The 16,860-nt window shown below is 48.0% G+C and overlaps 1 protein-coding gene across 7 annotated transcripts in view; it reads right to left on the minus strand.

Annotated features, from left to right (window-relative positions):
- Positions 1 to 16,860, minus strand: part of ATP11C (ATPase phospholipid transporting 11C (ATP11C blood group)) — a 55,593-nt gene extending 38,733 nt beyond the window's left edge. For all 7 annotated transcript variants that reach the window (XR_014184989.1, XM_082062011.1, XM_082062012.1 and 4 more), the window contains exon 1: positions 16,658 to 16,860. Coding sequence is in view for 6 of the 7 variants with exons in the window: in XM_082062011.1 (XP_081918137.1) it covers positions 16,658 to 16,684 (27 nt within the window). In the remaining variant the exon portion in view is untranslated. The remainder of the gene's footprint in view (positions 1 to 16,657) is intronic.

The following is a 16,860-nucleotide window of genomic DNA, read 5'->3' on the forward strand; positions in this document are numbered from 1 at the left end:
TGTAGCCTATGCCCGTCTGCCAGGCGAGAAGGAGAATATCTGTTTATCAAGCACTTCAGGCTATTAAGAATGTAATTTATTTTCTATACATCTCTTCCTCATCCCAAGCCAGGATGGAACTGCATGCTCCATAACACTTGCTCTCCTGTCAAACCCTCAAGTCCATCCGAAAGGCCTCACCACCACACTGGCGCATACAGAGTTGGGATGTAGCTTAAAAAAAAGTATACTTCTGCTATTTTAAAATCTCAGCTAAAACCAGAAATAATACAGCAGACAGTTTCACATCACAAACTCCTCAAAAAGACATGGAGGGTGCTGGGGTTTTATTTTAAAGCAGAATGCACCATCACAACTGAATGATAACCTGGTGTCACAGGGGCTTGATGACAGCCCCTCTGCTCCACAGCAGCCAGGGATCACAGCAGAATAAACTCAGAGGGAAAGGAGAGCATCCCTTGCACAAAGCCACAAGAGACAATTGTGACCAACAACACAGGGCTGTAGCAGAGACACAGCCACCCCCTCAGCACTTGCACCTTCCAAAGGGAAGTCACAGCACCAGGCAAATGACATATAGATTGTTCCAATCCAATGGAGAGTGTGTTAAAATAGCACATAGTAAACAAGGTATCTGAACATAGTGAGAGTAATGGTGCTCTTCTACTTAAATGTAACTCTTAAATATCAGATTTCCACCTTTCTATAACTTCATTTGAAGACACTTGCAAACCTGGGGCACAGCTCTTAGATGGACAGGACAACTCCATGAGCTCCATTTCCATCAGGTTCCAGCCCTGGGCTGCCCAGCATGCACAAAGTTCTAGGTGGATAAGAAAAGGCTATTTTCAAAAGAAACACAACTGTGCAATAGTTCAAAAATTTACTTTTTGATCTGTCCAAGTTCCACCTTGCATATAACAAAGTGTTCCTACCACAGCTGTTCACAGCCAAGGGAGGAGACCTGGCTGGCACCAGGAAGGGTTTTGCAAGGTTGAACTTGAAAATATAAAATGAATTTAAAATGCCCACTAAGAGCAGATGGGGCAGGGGAGGAATAGTGGCCTTAGGTCAGGCTAAGGTTTTGGATTTTAAAACATGAGCAGGGAAGACGTTTGTCACTGTTCACGGTTCAAGGGCATTAGCAGGCAGCACAGCTGCTAAAACACCAGCAGATACTGTTCATACTTCACTTAGCCTTATTAATCCTCAACCTGGCGAGCATCCTTCCAGAACAGGGGCGAAATGAGCGCTTCCCCTGCCCGCGGAGCCCGCAGAGCAGCGAGAAGGAGCAGAGTCAAGGGTTTGCCAAACGCACACATTGGTACAGAAGCAACAGAGCTCTGGTTAAAATATTCCTGGAAAAACACGCACAAAGTGTTTACTCTACAAAGCTACCCATAGTTAACCATGAAAAACCTGGAGCATGTGAAGAAGAGATGCCAGATTCCAAGTGTGGGTTGTTAGCTAACCAAGCCCACTACTCTGCTCTTCTAACAAGTTATCACCACCAGCTCCTATGTGGGCTTTCACCCCTCTAGTTATTTATTTGAAGCATCTCCTACAAAGATGACAACAACCCCTTCCACAGTGCAGAGCCCTTGGTGGTGTCAGCATAGGGAGAAGTTCTTGCTCTGTGGTCTAACCAGACTCCCACCAGGCCAGAGTTTCATTTCCCATTCCCCTGCCCACCCCTCGGTGTCACACCATCACGCAGCCACGCCAGCAGCTGGAAGGCTCCACACCACATCTCTTCATATTTTTCACCTCCCAGAAAGTGAGTGCACACCATGATGACACCTGTGGCGAGATGCACTGGCTCAGCTCAGCAATTAAAAGGTCTATTTTTGACGAACCCACCTTGAATGGCTCACCGCGTTGCTAACAGATTGCTAAGTCTTAATAATGCCTCTCAACGGAGACTTAAGAGGAGATTTAGGGAGTAACTGCCAAGCTTTTGGGAAAATTATAAAATATGCAGATTAGTAGGGAGAGGATTTAGATGACTTTTCTCAACCGTCTTTCATGAAAAATTTCAATTCTGATGTCAAAAAAAAATTACTTGGATACAATTCAAATGCCTGGTGGGGTTTTACAAAGGCTGTGCTACAGGGCACAGGAATCCGGTGGTACAAGCGAAAGCCAGAGCTGCTTCTGCTGTTTAGAGCCAGGCATGCCAAAATAATTGAGAAAATAAACAATTGCATCCTCCCCATATGCACGTTATCACCTCCCTCTGCCTGAGGTGGGTTTGCAGGAGCACTGGGAGAACCAGAGCTCTCGGGACATGTGGTGGGAAGCCACCCTGCATCCTCGCACCAAGCCAGGAGGATTCAGGGATGCTGGTAGGTGACCCTGGTCCCCCCTCTACCACACTATACCCCAGCATCCCAGATGGGCTCCCAGCAGCCCCCTGGGGGACATCACACACTTTGGGAATCAAAAGGAGGGATATAAGGAGGTATTTTTGAGAACAGCCATTATCCTGCATCACTTGAAGACCAGCCCCAAAGACATGGGTCTCTCCTGCAACATTTTAAGCTCCACTCTCCCACTGTCTAACCAAGCCCATCAGCAAGTCACCCTCTCAGCAGGGCATCCAAACCAGATTTCTCCTGAAGGAGCTCAGCTGGAAGACAACAGCCAGAGAGTCAAACACAAATCAGAAGAGATAAAGATGAGGCTAGCAAAGCTGTTCCGCCAGGAACATCATTCTGAGTTGGCAGGTCGCTATCTGTCTTCACGTCCCACCTCAGGCAGGACCAAGCACCCAGGCTGCAGTAATAAATAACCTTTATCACCGCCACAGACACGCTCTGGTGCACACACAGCAGGGCAAAGTACTGCTGCTGTGATACAGCCTCCCTGGTGCCATGGAGAAATTCAGATATAGAACATATTTCTGTTACACATTTTGAGGTAGCCCAACCTTCCTGCACTTTCAACTTTGTATAAAAGCCCACTTATTGCCAGAAGCAGCAGTTCTGAAAATAAGGCATTAGGGATGCCTGTTATTTTCTTACATTGACCACATTTTAAAAGCCCATGTAACACACATCAATATAATGTACCCACAGAAGGTAAGCTGAGGCTCGGCATTTCGTTATAAACCTTTCTTCAAGAAATTAGGAACAGGGACAATTTGAAGGCAACAGACCAGGGCTAAAAAAGTCCATGGATGCAACCAACAACCCAACATTATTTATTACTTGAAGCTTTCAGAGCATTACATAGAGACGGCGGAATTACATTGCAGCCCACAGCACTCCCCAAATTCTTCCCCCAGGTTTGGCCAAGCCTCCCTTTGTGCCTCTTTCCCCTCTCCATCTGTGTCCTTCTCCCACAAACATGTCCTGCCTCAGCACAACACCTCCCACTGCCTCCTGGGGAGGCTCCTCTTCACCCACCCTCCCAAATTTCAGGGAATCCATCACAGCACCATGTACAGGACCGGGCCACACTTGATAAAAGTTGCAAACCTGGGTAAAAATTAGCAAGCCTGGGTAAAAATTAATGGAGTTCGACCGAGTTCAACATGAGAGGTGAACCTGTGCTCTGCAGCCGCCGTTGACAAGGAGCCACTTCAAGTGGGCTATTTCTAGGGCAGCTGCAAAACACAGTGTTTAATTATATCCCCCATATGGAAAACAAGTGTCTGTGCTACCTGCTGGCCCTGTTTCCAGGAAAAAATAGTGGCAGAAAAAACCCACACCATTTGATTTACTATAGTTTCAGAAAGCACTTAAACCAGAACTAACTAATCAAGAGAAACTCCTTTCATGTTTGCTGAAGATATCTTCAAGCCGCAAAGTAAACACAAATAACGCATAGAAAAAAAGATTTAATGAAAACCACAGGCATTAAAAAAAAGCCATCTGCTAAAACCAGAGATAATTATACAGTACAATTACAAAGCTCAAACACTGGAATGAAATCACAGCTTATATTAAATAAATGCAGAACAAAGATTAAATCGCACTACTTGGCTTAGACCTCATGAATAGTTTGAAGTCTAATCACTCCTGTATTGTTCCATTTAGCATAAAAGTAGTAGAGAAGATGACCTGATTTACAAAAAAAAGCCTGCAAAAATAACACCACCTCCCAAAACAGCCTGTTCTAGCTCTCATTCAATTTAGCTCCAGAATAACCAAGAAAAACACATCCACAATTTTAAAAAGCCTCCATAAATTTACCATAACCTTCCCAAACCATTCGGCAGTCTCAAGAAAGTCACTCAGTACACTGACAACATCGCCCAACCAATATAATTTAACTGAAATTTTTCTTGCCAATTTTTCTCCTACTCTTTGTGCTTAGCAGTTTCTACACAAGTACAAGCAATGCTTTGAGAAAACCCTTAATAATTTAGCAGTTTGTACTACGCTTACCCAAACAGACCACATCGTCAGGCAGATCTCCTGTTTTACAGAGAGAACTCCAGCAATCGAGATCAATCCCACCGTTCTCCCCTGTGTTTGCAGGACAGGGTCAATAACATGCACAGTTCTTCAGAAAAAAAGAAAAATCAACATTACATTTCATAGGTCCAAGAGAAAGGGCTGAAGGTGAGCACAGCTCTGACCTCATTTCCCACTGAAGGGACTTTTGCTGGTCATCCCTAAGTAGAAGGGGAAGGCCGGTACCTTGGGAAAGCAAAAGGTTGACATTTAAGCCAGTATCCTACATTGAGGCTGAAGCTCCTACTGATATTTCAACCAGAGAGAAGACAGGAGCAACAAGGAGTGACCACTGGGTGCAAACAGGGTCCAGCCGAGGTGAGGAGGACACCGTGGGGTAACCAAGTGAGCCACCAGATCAAGCAGAACAACAAGCGAAAGAGAATCCATGGTAAAAGAACAAATACTTTTCTTTTAACTATGGTAAACACATCATGGGGCTCAACACCCAGACCTGGTCCCCGCTGGGGATGACAAAGTGCTGGGTGATGTGCTCTAGCAGGGCATCATCAAACCAGATCGCACCATCCTTAACGCAAGTCCAAGTGCTTCCAGCAACACGAGGGGACCCAGCCAGAGCCCGTCCCCATGTCCCCTCTGTCCCAAGGACATGCTGCCTCACCACAGGGGTTTGCAGGAAGGTCACCTTCACCAAGGACAACGGGCTGGAGAACAACAGGGCCCAGCCAGGCTGAGTTTCCTGGAAAAGCTGACTTGGCCAACAAAGCGACCGATAAAGACACAGCAGGGCGGGGAGAACAGAGGAAAGGGCTACTTGAAAGATTTAAGGGTGGAGAGAGGAAATATCAGTGGGTTTTTTTTCCCCCAGATAATAAATTTACAGGAGGGCCCAGCCCACCCCAGAGCTGAGGAGCACCAGGCACACGGGTGACTGCTGAAAAGAGCTCTTTTGGTGTGGGGTTTTGGTTGGTTGGTTGTGTTTTTATTTTTCAATTTGGAGGCACTCTGCCCCCAAATCATGCAGTACTGCATCTTCCCAGCAAATACACCACAACGTCTGTCATCACAGCTTCGATTCGGCAGCGCTTTGCAAAAAGTCACGTTCACATATGATGCAGAAAGCCAAAGCCAGCAGATATCAATTGGGACAGGATTACTTCAGTGCTGCTGTTTGGTGGAAAATCTGTTGCTCTTGTTCAAACAAACTGATCTCTGGATTTTTTCAGGATCTCGACTCTTTCTCCCTGCCCTGTTGGCAGCTGGGTTATGAAACCATCGTTCATTTTGAAATGCAGGCAGCATCTTCTTATTTTTGGCAGTCCAAAAGAAAAGTTTGACCAGCATGCTGCCAGCATATCAAATTCAGGCTCATAGGAACACTTCAGACTCCAGAACAGAAAAAAGGGACTTTGGATAAGAGCCCAAACGTTTTGCAGAGGTCACAAAGCAAATACAGCAAGGTCTTCCCATCTTCAAACCTCTTCCTCCCTCCGTTCCCTGGCTCAAGCTGTGCACATGTCTGCTCATCGGCAGCTATTTTAGTAGGGCAGTGAGCTTTTCAGAGCAGAGATTTGCCCTGGCAAAAATTAAAGTAAGAGCAAACTGGGAAAAAAACCTCCAAGTTTGCAATTGTCAATGCTTGAATCAGCCAGCAGAGCTATAATTTGTTGGTTTTCCCAAAGTCTGAGCTCTTCAGCTATAGAACCAAACAAAAAAACACCCTTAATACTATGTTATGCATCCCAGCTCAGTCAGACATTACTCTGACCTCTGCCACCTACAGACATTTCACCACTTTTAAAGTTTTCCCAGCATTTTGGAGCCAGCCAGAAAACAGCCAGAGCAGTTTCCTTCCTTTCCGTGGGGAACCAAGTCTACCTGGCCACCCACCCACGGGGGACAGAGGCTGCAGCTCCCCCTGTCAGGGTGTACATCACTCCTGCAACACCCAAAGCAAGGGCTGAGCCCCAGATCTGGGCCCCACATGGCATCATGGGGTGACCCCAACACTCTGCACTGGGCACCTGAGGTTCGAGGTCCCAGCCCCACCATGCTGCTCACTCACACTGGCTCAGATTGAGGTTTTCCACTCCAAAAAAGCAAAATCTGTGGTTTTCTAACTCTTCCCTTGCTATACTGCAGAGTAATGTTTTCACGGAAGTAGCACAAAACAAAAGGGGGAAGAGAGGGAGAAATCCCTTATTTCACTCCTGGCTCCACAGCCAAAATCAGCTCCACACACCCCAGACCCCAATTTGGAGTCTTTTCATCTCCGGATACCATAGTAACCAAGAGATTTATCATTGGGCCTGCAGGCACCGTTACACCAGGATACCAGACCACTGCAATCCACCCAGTCAGGAGTGAAATCCTCAATGTGTGGCCTAGAATTGTTTATCTTCAGGAAATCCTTTTGGCTTATGTTCCTGCTGGGCTGGGTAAAGAAGCTGCAGAGCAGCTCCAGCAAAGCACACGCTGCCTGGGGCTGACTGAGCAAAGCCAGCGGGCACAGCAGTCAGGTTTGGAACTGGGAGAACAATCCACTTATCCACAGGGACGTGGACATGAGGTCTGAACTGGTCCTGGGATGCTGGGTTTGGTGCATGAGGGGTTTTGGTGTGGTCCATCCTGGCACTGTCAGCAGCAGAAGGGAGCCCACGCTAGAGAACGGTAAAGCATCCCAGGAGATGATCCCAGTGACTCACACCATAGACAGGCGCTGGGATAAGGGCGTTCCTGCTCTCACCGTTAAAGCCAAGAGACTTCACCCCAGGTTTCCTCTCTCACACATCTCATCTTCCCAGCCTGCACTTACCGGAATGGTATTTGTCAAGAGGAACATCCTACTTCCAACCATTCAATTGCACTGGAAGAAGCCACCCCACGGAAGTGACGTATTCCACAACGTTAATTTGGCTGATACAAGGACGACAGCCATCTGGGCATCACAGCTAATTTTACTGTGTTCCCTCCCTGAGCAAACATTTACAAGACAAGGTGAGCTGGAAGGAAGGATGAAAAAAAACCAAAACAAAACACAAAAAACCTTCCACAACTCAAAGCGAACAAAACTGGCATGCAAAACACCACCCTCCAAGAAAAAATGAAATCAATATTGTGTTTTAAGCTTGGCTTTGCAGCACCTGTACAAGTGGAACTGCTGCTGAGCAGGTGCCCCAGTGCAACAGGACCTTGCATCACCCCAGGTCCCTACAGGCAGCAGCCGCTTGGCACTGTGTGAATGCTGGGGAGGAATTACACAGAAATCATAATAAAAAATGGCAAGGCTGCTCACAAAGTGGATTGTTTTTTCCTACATTTAATTTCCCGGCAGTGAGATTGTTTTTTTCCCCTCTTAAGCCAATTGAGACTCAGGCAACAGAGCACAGCATCGCTGCAGTCTAGCAGTACTTAATTTTTATTACTGCTGAAAAGATCTTGGATTGCAATAGCAAAGAAGTGCTTTAAACTGTCTAGTCTTGCCTGTCACACATCTTACTCAGCTCTTCTAGGTCCTTTACTGTACAAGAAAAATAGGATCCCTCTGTTTTGCAAATCAGTGCATTTGCCACAGTATTGCAAATAAATCACATCTAACAAGTGAGTGTTCCCTCTGTTTTCCGCTTTAATAGCCTTATAAACTCTTAATAAGACTATACAGCATATTTTATGATAGACCAGACCTAAATACTGCTTGCTGACCCTTTAAAAATACACAGAAATTACCAAGCCCTCCACATATCACCCTATGAAAGCAAGGCTGGGGCCAGAGCAAGGGGCCTTTAACCTACAGATCCTGCAAAATTCAGCTGGAAAAAAAAGCAAACTTCACAGCAAAGCATTGCTCATCCAAGGCCACCAAAGAGGTTAACAGGAATCTTTTTCAAGTTGTGAACAAATATAACAAGCCCGATTTGCTCCCAAAATACCCAGCTATGACAGCCTCGCAGGTGCTCGCCCCTCCTTTCTGCTGCAGAAGGAAAACAAAAACCCCTTTACTAACAGCCGGATCAAAAATAAGTGCATTAAGCTTTCATTAAGGAGAACCGGACAAATGCCTCTGAACTACAGATGCTATCAATTACAGCTGGGTCTCAAGAGCGGGCACACTTTGAGACTAAATTGGCTTCGGCTGGAATTCCATCTCAAACAGAATGACTAAAGTTTGGGGGAAAAAAATTACTGGAGTCAGCAAGATGCAACACATGTTCAAGAGACGGACAGACATGCCGCAAATCATGTGTGGATGCAATTGCATGAGGAGCTGAAAAAGATTTTTACAGAGTACTGGTTCTGAGCAGCACCCGTGGCAGCAAACATCCCTATGAGAGCACGAGAGATGACAGAGAGGAGGAAAAGCACAACCCAAGGTTGATTCCCTTCCACCAGCGAGCCCCTCGTTAGTGTAACGACCAGCTCCTCTCCCCCCAACCCTGCTGCCCTACCTGCGGTGCACAGTTCAATATCCAAATATACTTTCCAGCCACTGAAGTGGTACCTTGTGCCAACCATTGGCCAGCAGCTCCCTGGATTTCAGCTAAGCGCAAGAACAAGCCCATAAGCTAAAATAAATATATATATTTATTTTAATGCACCTATATATATTGCATACATCCATATTTAATGTGTATATATTGCATACATGCATATTTAATGCATATATATATATATATATATATATTGAAGTCACTGCAGCCTCCAGGCAGAACAGGCTTTTCCTGACCCAGCAGCCGTGCTGCTGCCAGGCAGGAGTTGGGTGAGGACAGTGGCCAGAAGAGACCTTTTAAAACAGGAAAGTTTCACCATTTCCCCAGGCTACAAATGAGTAAACCAAGCTTTAGAGCGGCTTGATGCTTACTGCCCATTCCCTGCGGCAGACAGGCAGTGCAGGCGTTGCTCTCCTACCACAAAAAGGTGATAGTAATCCACCTAACAGCTCCATGGACAAGTCTGGGAGTCAAGTTTATTAGAAAAAGCAAAATACTAACCGCCCCAATCAAATGTTAACCAATTCAGGGAAGCATCAGTGAACACCACCAGTTGGAAAATCCCAAGCAATTCTGCAAACTGCAGTACGATGGTTATATCAAAAGCAGTTGGGGCTCAATGTTGCAAATTAAAATAGGAATAAAAAAAGGTGTGCGTATGCATATATATATATATATGTATAGTCTGCTTGTGAGACATGAGGGAGCTGGGACAGTGTCAGAGGCTGGAAGTGATGAGCAGCTGGGTTCTCCCAGCTCCCATGCAGCAAAATGCAGGAGGGTTGATGGAGCTGGGGCTGTTCAGTCTGGAGAACAGGAGGCTGAGGAGAGACTTTATCACTGTCTACAACTACCTGAACGGAGGTTGTAGCATGGAGGGGGTTGGTCTCTTCTCACGGGTAGCAAGTGATAGGACAAGAGGAAATGGCCTTAAGTTGCACCAGGGGAGGTTTAGATTGGATATTGGGAAAAAATTCTTCATGGAAAGGGTTGTCAGGCATTGGAACAGGCTGCCCAGGGCAGTGGTGGAGTCACCATCCCTGGAAGGGTTTAAAAGGCATTTAGACAAGGTTCTTAGGGACATGGTTTAGTGCTAGAGTTAGGTTATGGTTGGACTCTGTGATCTTGAGGGTCTCTTCCAACTGAAATGATTCTATGATTCTAAAATGCATCATCTGCAGAGCTCAAAGCCCCCGGCTGGACACAGATCTGCCCGGGGAGAGCACAGGCAGATGAAGCCCACAGCAGCCTCTACAGCACCGGCAAAACCTGCTCGGCAAAAACCAGCCCGCCCTTCCCCACACCAGACCTCAGCAAGCGTGTAAATATTTCTGTGATGAGCAATGAGAAGCAGATTTCAGTTAAAACCCGTAGGTAAGGTGTTTTCTAAGATCACCTTGGGACAGGCTGTCCTGACACAGGGCAAGAGCTGCCACCCGCTCGCCCTGGCAGGGTTGGCGTGGCACCTGGGGGACACTTTTGGGCAGAAGGCCAGCAAAGCGACCGACCAAGCCACGCAGGAAAACCTCCGCGCTGCCCTCCAGCCCCAGCACCCGCTTCCTACACACAGTCAAACGCAGGAAACTCCCTTGAAAAATCCCCCGAGCAAACATTTTCGGGAAAAGACAAATGGGTTAATAGTGCACTCAGTCGCCCTATGTCCAAGTTCTTTGGAAAAGTCACATTTTCCGGACAGCCCAACCGGGTTGAGCAGCTCAGCAAGTCCCCCACCCCGACTGTGCCGGCTCCTCTGGCCACAGGTATCACAAGGGATGTCACCCGACTTGGCCACCCCTGTGTTTTCTCAGCAAGGACAGTGGCTTAAGGTCTCCCATGGGGACACAGAGTCACACATCCTGAGGAATTAGCAGCCAAAGGCTGGTTTTCTGCTGCAAACCGCTGCACATAAGAGATGCAAGTGTGCGTATGATGGAAGATACTCACAAGGAGCCAACCTGCACTGCTAAAAACATGGTCACTGCCAGAACAACAACTCATTTGGATGTGAAGGTTTCTTCTGGCTGACAGACCGTTAACACTCTACATCAGCTCTACTTTTAACTAATATTAAAAAAAACACAATCCACTAGAGAGGATATCAACGGTTACAGCCAGAAACCAGCAGTTTCAATCAGAAAGGAAGTGCATAAACCAAAGGCAACAGGATGAAATTAAAGGCAAGGCTGAAAAGCTTGCTATTAATAGATAGCCTGGTTGCTTTTACGATTTTTATTGTTAAAAGCAAATTGCCATGCCTTCAGCTGCAACGCAAGCCAGTTCAGCTCCAAACCTTCCCCACACAGCCCAGACAATCATTATTATTCTTAGCAAAATACCAACGGGAGACAAACTGTTTGAAGAATAAAATATATCCTTGAAATGCATGTAATTCTCCACAGAAACGTTTCTGCACAACCATGGGTTTAATTTACAGCACCATTTATCATTAACATTTGACCGGTGCTTTCCAGTCCCTCCTTACAGCTACTTCTAACTTCTCCAAACTTTGACTGCACACGTAACATTTCCACTCAGCTCTGGTTAGGAGACTGCCTCAGAACGTAAAGAGAAACGGTTATAGGAATGTGAGACTCCTGTGCCCCCATTCTCCAGGGTAGGGGCGTCGAAAAGGGATTACAGCCCTGGGGAACAGCCTTTTGCAGTTCAGGGTTCCCACTTTGAGCCTCTGTTTACTTCTCTGTGGTCAGTCATGGGCTGCCCTGTGCCTGTTGTAGGGGAACTGGCCCTGAGCACATGAGCCTTAGCATATTAAATACAAGTTACAAAATAAATTCCCGCAACATTCATGAAAAATTAAAGTTACCTTATTAAAATCTTTTAAAATCTCTTTTAAAGCGTGAGATTTCTCCAAGCAGAACCGCCAGCCAGCGCCATGGAGGCACCTCAGCCGCAACCTTCACTGTGGGTTTTTGTCATATTAATGAAAGCAAAATGCTTCTTGCGGAAGTCGGCAGTTGGGTGTAAGGTATTTGACATGCAACTTCACTCTCAAGCTGTCAGCGTGGCTGGATTGGGGTGGGGGGGAAGATTCTTAAAGCCTCTTCCTCCTGCCTATGCTCTTCTTTCTTATTAGACTAGGAACCGCAATCACACACTGTAATGTTTGGTTCACACCCTCTTAAAAAAAAAAAGGCAACCATGAAAGAAAATCGCAGATGTGCTCTGTGTCCCAAAATAGACTTTATTACACATTTGCTGCAAAAACTAAAGAAGGGAGTGTAAATCAGCATCTTCCACCCTAGACTCAGACATCTCCCACGAGATGTACTCCAGCATTGCCCTGAGCTGAGCAGAGTGGGCGGCAGCCGGCGATGGTGAACCCCCCACCCCAGCCCCTCCTCGCCTACTGCCCACTGCCAACAGGAAATTTATTTCCCCTCTAAAAAAGTGACTTTGGGCCATTTCTCACTTTCTGACATTTGAATAGGTCTCACTGGGCCATCTGAATAGGTCTCAAGGGCAGAGCGCCTTGTAGAACCTGCCCCATAGAGCATCAACACCTGCCCTGGTCCTTCCCAGGTCTGAACCATCTCCCCAACCTCTGGCACATGCCTTTGAGTCAACACATCTTCTCCAAGGCCTTCCACCTGCCTCCACTTCTCCCCAAGGGGCCAGGCAGGGCTTTGGGGACACAAGAAGTAAAACCACCACATGCTGCTCCTGCGGATGGCTCTGGGTGCAGTGTGGCATCCTGACCCAGACCCACCTCCTTGGCAGCACCAGCCTTGTCCCCAGGGTGCGTGGGGCTGGGGGACACTCAGGGTAAGACAACCTTCAATAAAAGAAAAATCCGAAGTGGCTTTGCAAAACTACAGCAGAGCACAAATGGAGCCTTGACCATCATACCAGGCACCGCTTGTGTACATGTGAGCCCCCCTACACAGGGACAGGATCCGTGTCCCCGACATTTCAGGAAGGGTAAGAATTTAGGAAGGAAGTTTGTGACACTTGCGAGAGCTATAATGGGGGAAACCCTTCCTGCTGTCCACAGAACACCAGCAGCACACGGGAGCAGCCGTGGGATGCAAAAACAAGTGGTGAAGCAGTGTCCCGGGAGCCTGGCGAGGGCAGCCCGCATGGAGGTGACAAGCTGCAGATGACATTAAAGCCCAGCTCAAGTGCCGTCTCCTGCATCCCTACCTTGTGGCAGTTTGCACACAATTGTTTGTGGTTTTTTTACATTAGATAAAAAGAGCCCCAGATGGAAGAGCTTCACATGAAAGCAGCACCAAGCATGCAAATTAGGAGTAATGATTGGTTATAGAGGCAGCTCCTTGGCTTTAGGGCCGCAAAAAGCAAACCCCCTTCACTTTCCTTACTGTGGAGAAGCCAAGGTGTTCCAGCAGGGACACCAAGGGACAGGTCCTGATCTGGGGGAGCTGACAAGTCCCAGGGAGAGGAGGGCAGGAGACCTCACACAACCCTTAAAGCAACCAGGAGAAGACCAGCAAGGAAACATCATCACCAGGTAAAGCAAGCCAAAGGCACCAAGTCACAATGTGGGTCCAGCCCAGGGACAAGCACTGCACACCTAAGAGGCATCTTCTTTATCCCAACATCAAGCAAATTTTGAGAGTCAGCAGCCCAGCACTTGCTAAATACCAAGGATTTACCAGGGCACAGGCAGCAAAGAGGATCAGACCCCAAGGTATTTAATTAAAAGGGAATAAAACAACTAAGGTCCTGTTGTTAGACACTGCAGAAACACATGGAATTAAGAATTTTGCTCCCAATTAAGGGATGTTTGTTATTTTCTTACCCTGGATTTTACACAAGAATAGGAAAATACCAGAGCAGGGACCTGCCCTAACCGCAGAGGCAAGAGACCCAGGCGGCAACACCACGATGGGCAAACACTGGCCCATGGGCTCAGCCAGCACCAGGCACCCCAAGAGGAGGGAAATCACCCTGGGTTCTTCTCCCCACCCCAGCCTCCCTGCACTGTGACCAGGGTGACAGCTGCCAGGGCTCTCACTTCCAGCTAAAATACAAGCAAATGGGGGGAAAACTTAAAACAGGGGCATCTGTAACTTTTCTTTCTGGATTTCTTTCTCAGTTCTTACAACAGCCTGAATCGGCACCAGCCCCACAGCACGGGCAGAGTTGCAGTGTGTAGCTGTGGCCTGGGAGTGCAGCTGTCTGCACATCTCGAAGAATCCAGGAAAAGTAATTAATGAAAAAAACACACTGTCTTTGATGCACAACACAATGACCAACAGTTCAGTTCCCAGGTGCCTGCCAACTGAGTTTGGGAGTGGGCAGCACTCTCCCCGCTCCTATGAGGAGCTGAACCCAACCCCCCCCCGATCACCAACACGCTTCCCCATAACAGCCATACAAGTAGCACAAGACTACAAAATAAGACTCCAATGCCAGAATCAGTTTCCAAAAAAGAATTAAAGTTATATTTCAAGTTGACAGTATCTCCTGAAAGTGGATTAACCGTGGCAATTCAATCCTGCCTCCCTGCAGTGATCCCAGCCTGGTTCCCCTTTCAGCAGGGATGATTTCAGCGGTGTAAATTGAAGTTCAGAATCCAATTTATTTCTGCAGAGGACATCAGCCTGTACCCCAGGGCAGCAAAGCAGACCCACATACACCACTCTACCCCTCTTGCTCTTTTTACCATCGCATTTCATACCCTATCCAGCATAAGAAGGTTTATGAGAGGGAGAAACGGAGCTACGTAACAGTCATGTTGATAGGGCAAGGCACATTCATCGTACCTAAGCTGTGAAATACACCTGAAAAGAGGATTGTTAACATCCATTGATATTTATGAGCCTGTTGCTGAGACCAGGCAGTGGAGAGGTGACAGCATTTGTCTGAGTAGCCCTATGGGATCTTGGTGTCAGATCATCTGCAGCCTTCAATAACTGCAGCGAATTTTCTGCCACAAGACGAGCATCACTTGAAATCCTGTGTCACCCCTACGGGACCAAGGGCAAGACAGCATCTAGGGAGACTGGCATGGGCTGTCATCTCCTCCCATGGTGCAGAAGAAGGCACCAACCCAAACCCAGCCAGCTCCTGGGAGACCCGCAGGGCTGGGGACAGGGCAGAGCTGCGGTAGCACAGTGGGAGCTGCTATCTGCCCAAGGCTGGAGGACCCATGCCACCTGCACCAGCATGATAATAAACACAGCATGGTGCTGTTCAAGCACCACTTGCAAAGCCAGTACATGGAAAAAGTGTCCAACAACTTTTCCTCTAACCAAAAAAAACACACCTCCAAATATGTGCTGTCACAATTCAGCCCTGAACAAAGCAGTTAGAAATACCTGGGTTCAGTGTTCAGGACTGTTTCTTCCCCGCTCCGGCAGACACGACTCCCCAGTAGTGATGTGTGTCCCCTGTCCATGCCAAAGGACAGAGAGGTGGCACAGAGCTGGTGCGGGACCACCACCAGCACCACCGGGCAGCACAGGGTTGTGCTTCACATGTGAGGGTGCTGGAGCTGCTCCCTACCAGGTACCTCCACAGGTACCTGCTCACCAGAGGTGGCCACCTAAAAAATGCTTTTAGCTGAAACCAATGGAGACGCTTCACACCCCCAAATGCTTCCTGATACAACTTAGAAACAGCCTCCGGCAAAGGTGGGGTAGGAAGCACATAATACAAGGCATAACTAAATTCAAAGTCAAGTCAGAAACTCAGAGCACTGAGATTAGATCTGATGCATTTGACCCCAGGGCTGCAAAACAATAGTTGCAGTAGGTGTGTTCTCTTCAGGGCTAACCTAAAGCCTGCACCAGAAATACAACCTACAAATGGGAAAATTAACCATTTATTTTCCCCAGATCTGATGAAGAGCTACCTCCAGACTTAAAATTTAGAGTACCTTGTGCTGTAAGCCTTGAAATCTGGCACAAATAGCTTGCTCAAAACCAAAAGTGAATGTGAAAACACATCTCCCAGCAGTTCTGGCCTTGCGGGCAGCCACAGGCAGAGTCCATTGTTCTGGCTGGTAACTGGGTGCCAAGAGGTGCAACGTGCCTCAGGAAACAGCTCCTGAACTTCCAGGGGTGCATGCACTGTACTAATAACATACGCCTGCTGTTTAAACTCAAAGAACTTTGTTAACTACACACTACGCAATAAATGACACTGCTAAATAAACAGAAGCTCCCGAAATGATGTTAAAACACTGCTTTTTACCACATTTGCTGTGGAAAAGGAAAAAATGAGTAATTACAGAGTTCAGGCCAAGCAATGAGGTCATGGTGCAATCTCCAAGTAGCTTATGTGGCACCGGGAAGGTTTTTAGCATATTTGGGGACACAAAGCAGATGGGAAAGCGGCAGGCAGCACCCTGACAACTGCCGTGCATCTTGCTCAGCCTGTAATGATGCGATTTTGGGTGCGTGCTTCCAGGGACTGAGAAGTGCCCTCCTCTAGGTTTGGGGTTTTGGGGGAGGAGAACAAAACAACAACAAAAAACAAACAAAAAAAAAGGGAAAAGGTTTGGGCTCTCAGAGCAAATGCAACTTCTTGCGAAGAACCGCAGCGCGGGCAGGGCCCTGCCCGAGAGGTTTCGCAAGGCGGGAGCTGGGGAGCTGCGGCTCGCTGGCAGGAGCGGGCCGGGAGCGCTGCGGCTGCGCCCCCGCCGGGATACGCCCCGTCCCCCCGGTAAACAAATCCTACAAAAATGTAAAAAGTCATAACCACGAACTTTTCCCCGCCCGGCACCCCCCGCACCCAGCCCGCCCGCCCCGGCCCCGCACTCACCAAGCGGCTGAGGCTGCGGCGGAGCATCGCGGCGGCGCCCGGCCCCGCCGCCGCCCTCACCGCCGCATCGCCCGGCGCGGCCCCGGGCTCGGCTCCTAGGCTGCCCGCCGGGCCCGCACCATCCCGCCGCAGGGCCCCGCCGCCCGGCCCCGCTCGGCTCGGCCCGGCCGCTCTCGGCTGGCGGCACTTCCCCCGCGCCCCCG

Source organism: Streptopelia decaocto (genome assembly GCF_964273445.1).
Source record: "Streptopelia decaocto genome assembly, chromosome: 10".
In the NCBI taxonomy this organism is placed as follows: Eukaryota; Metazoa; Chordata; class Aves; order Columbiformes; family Columbidae; genus Streptopelia; species Streptopelia decaocto.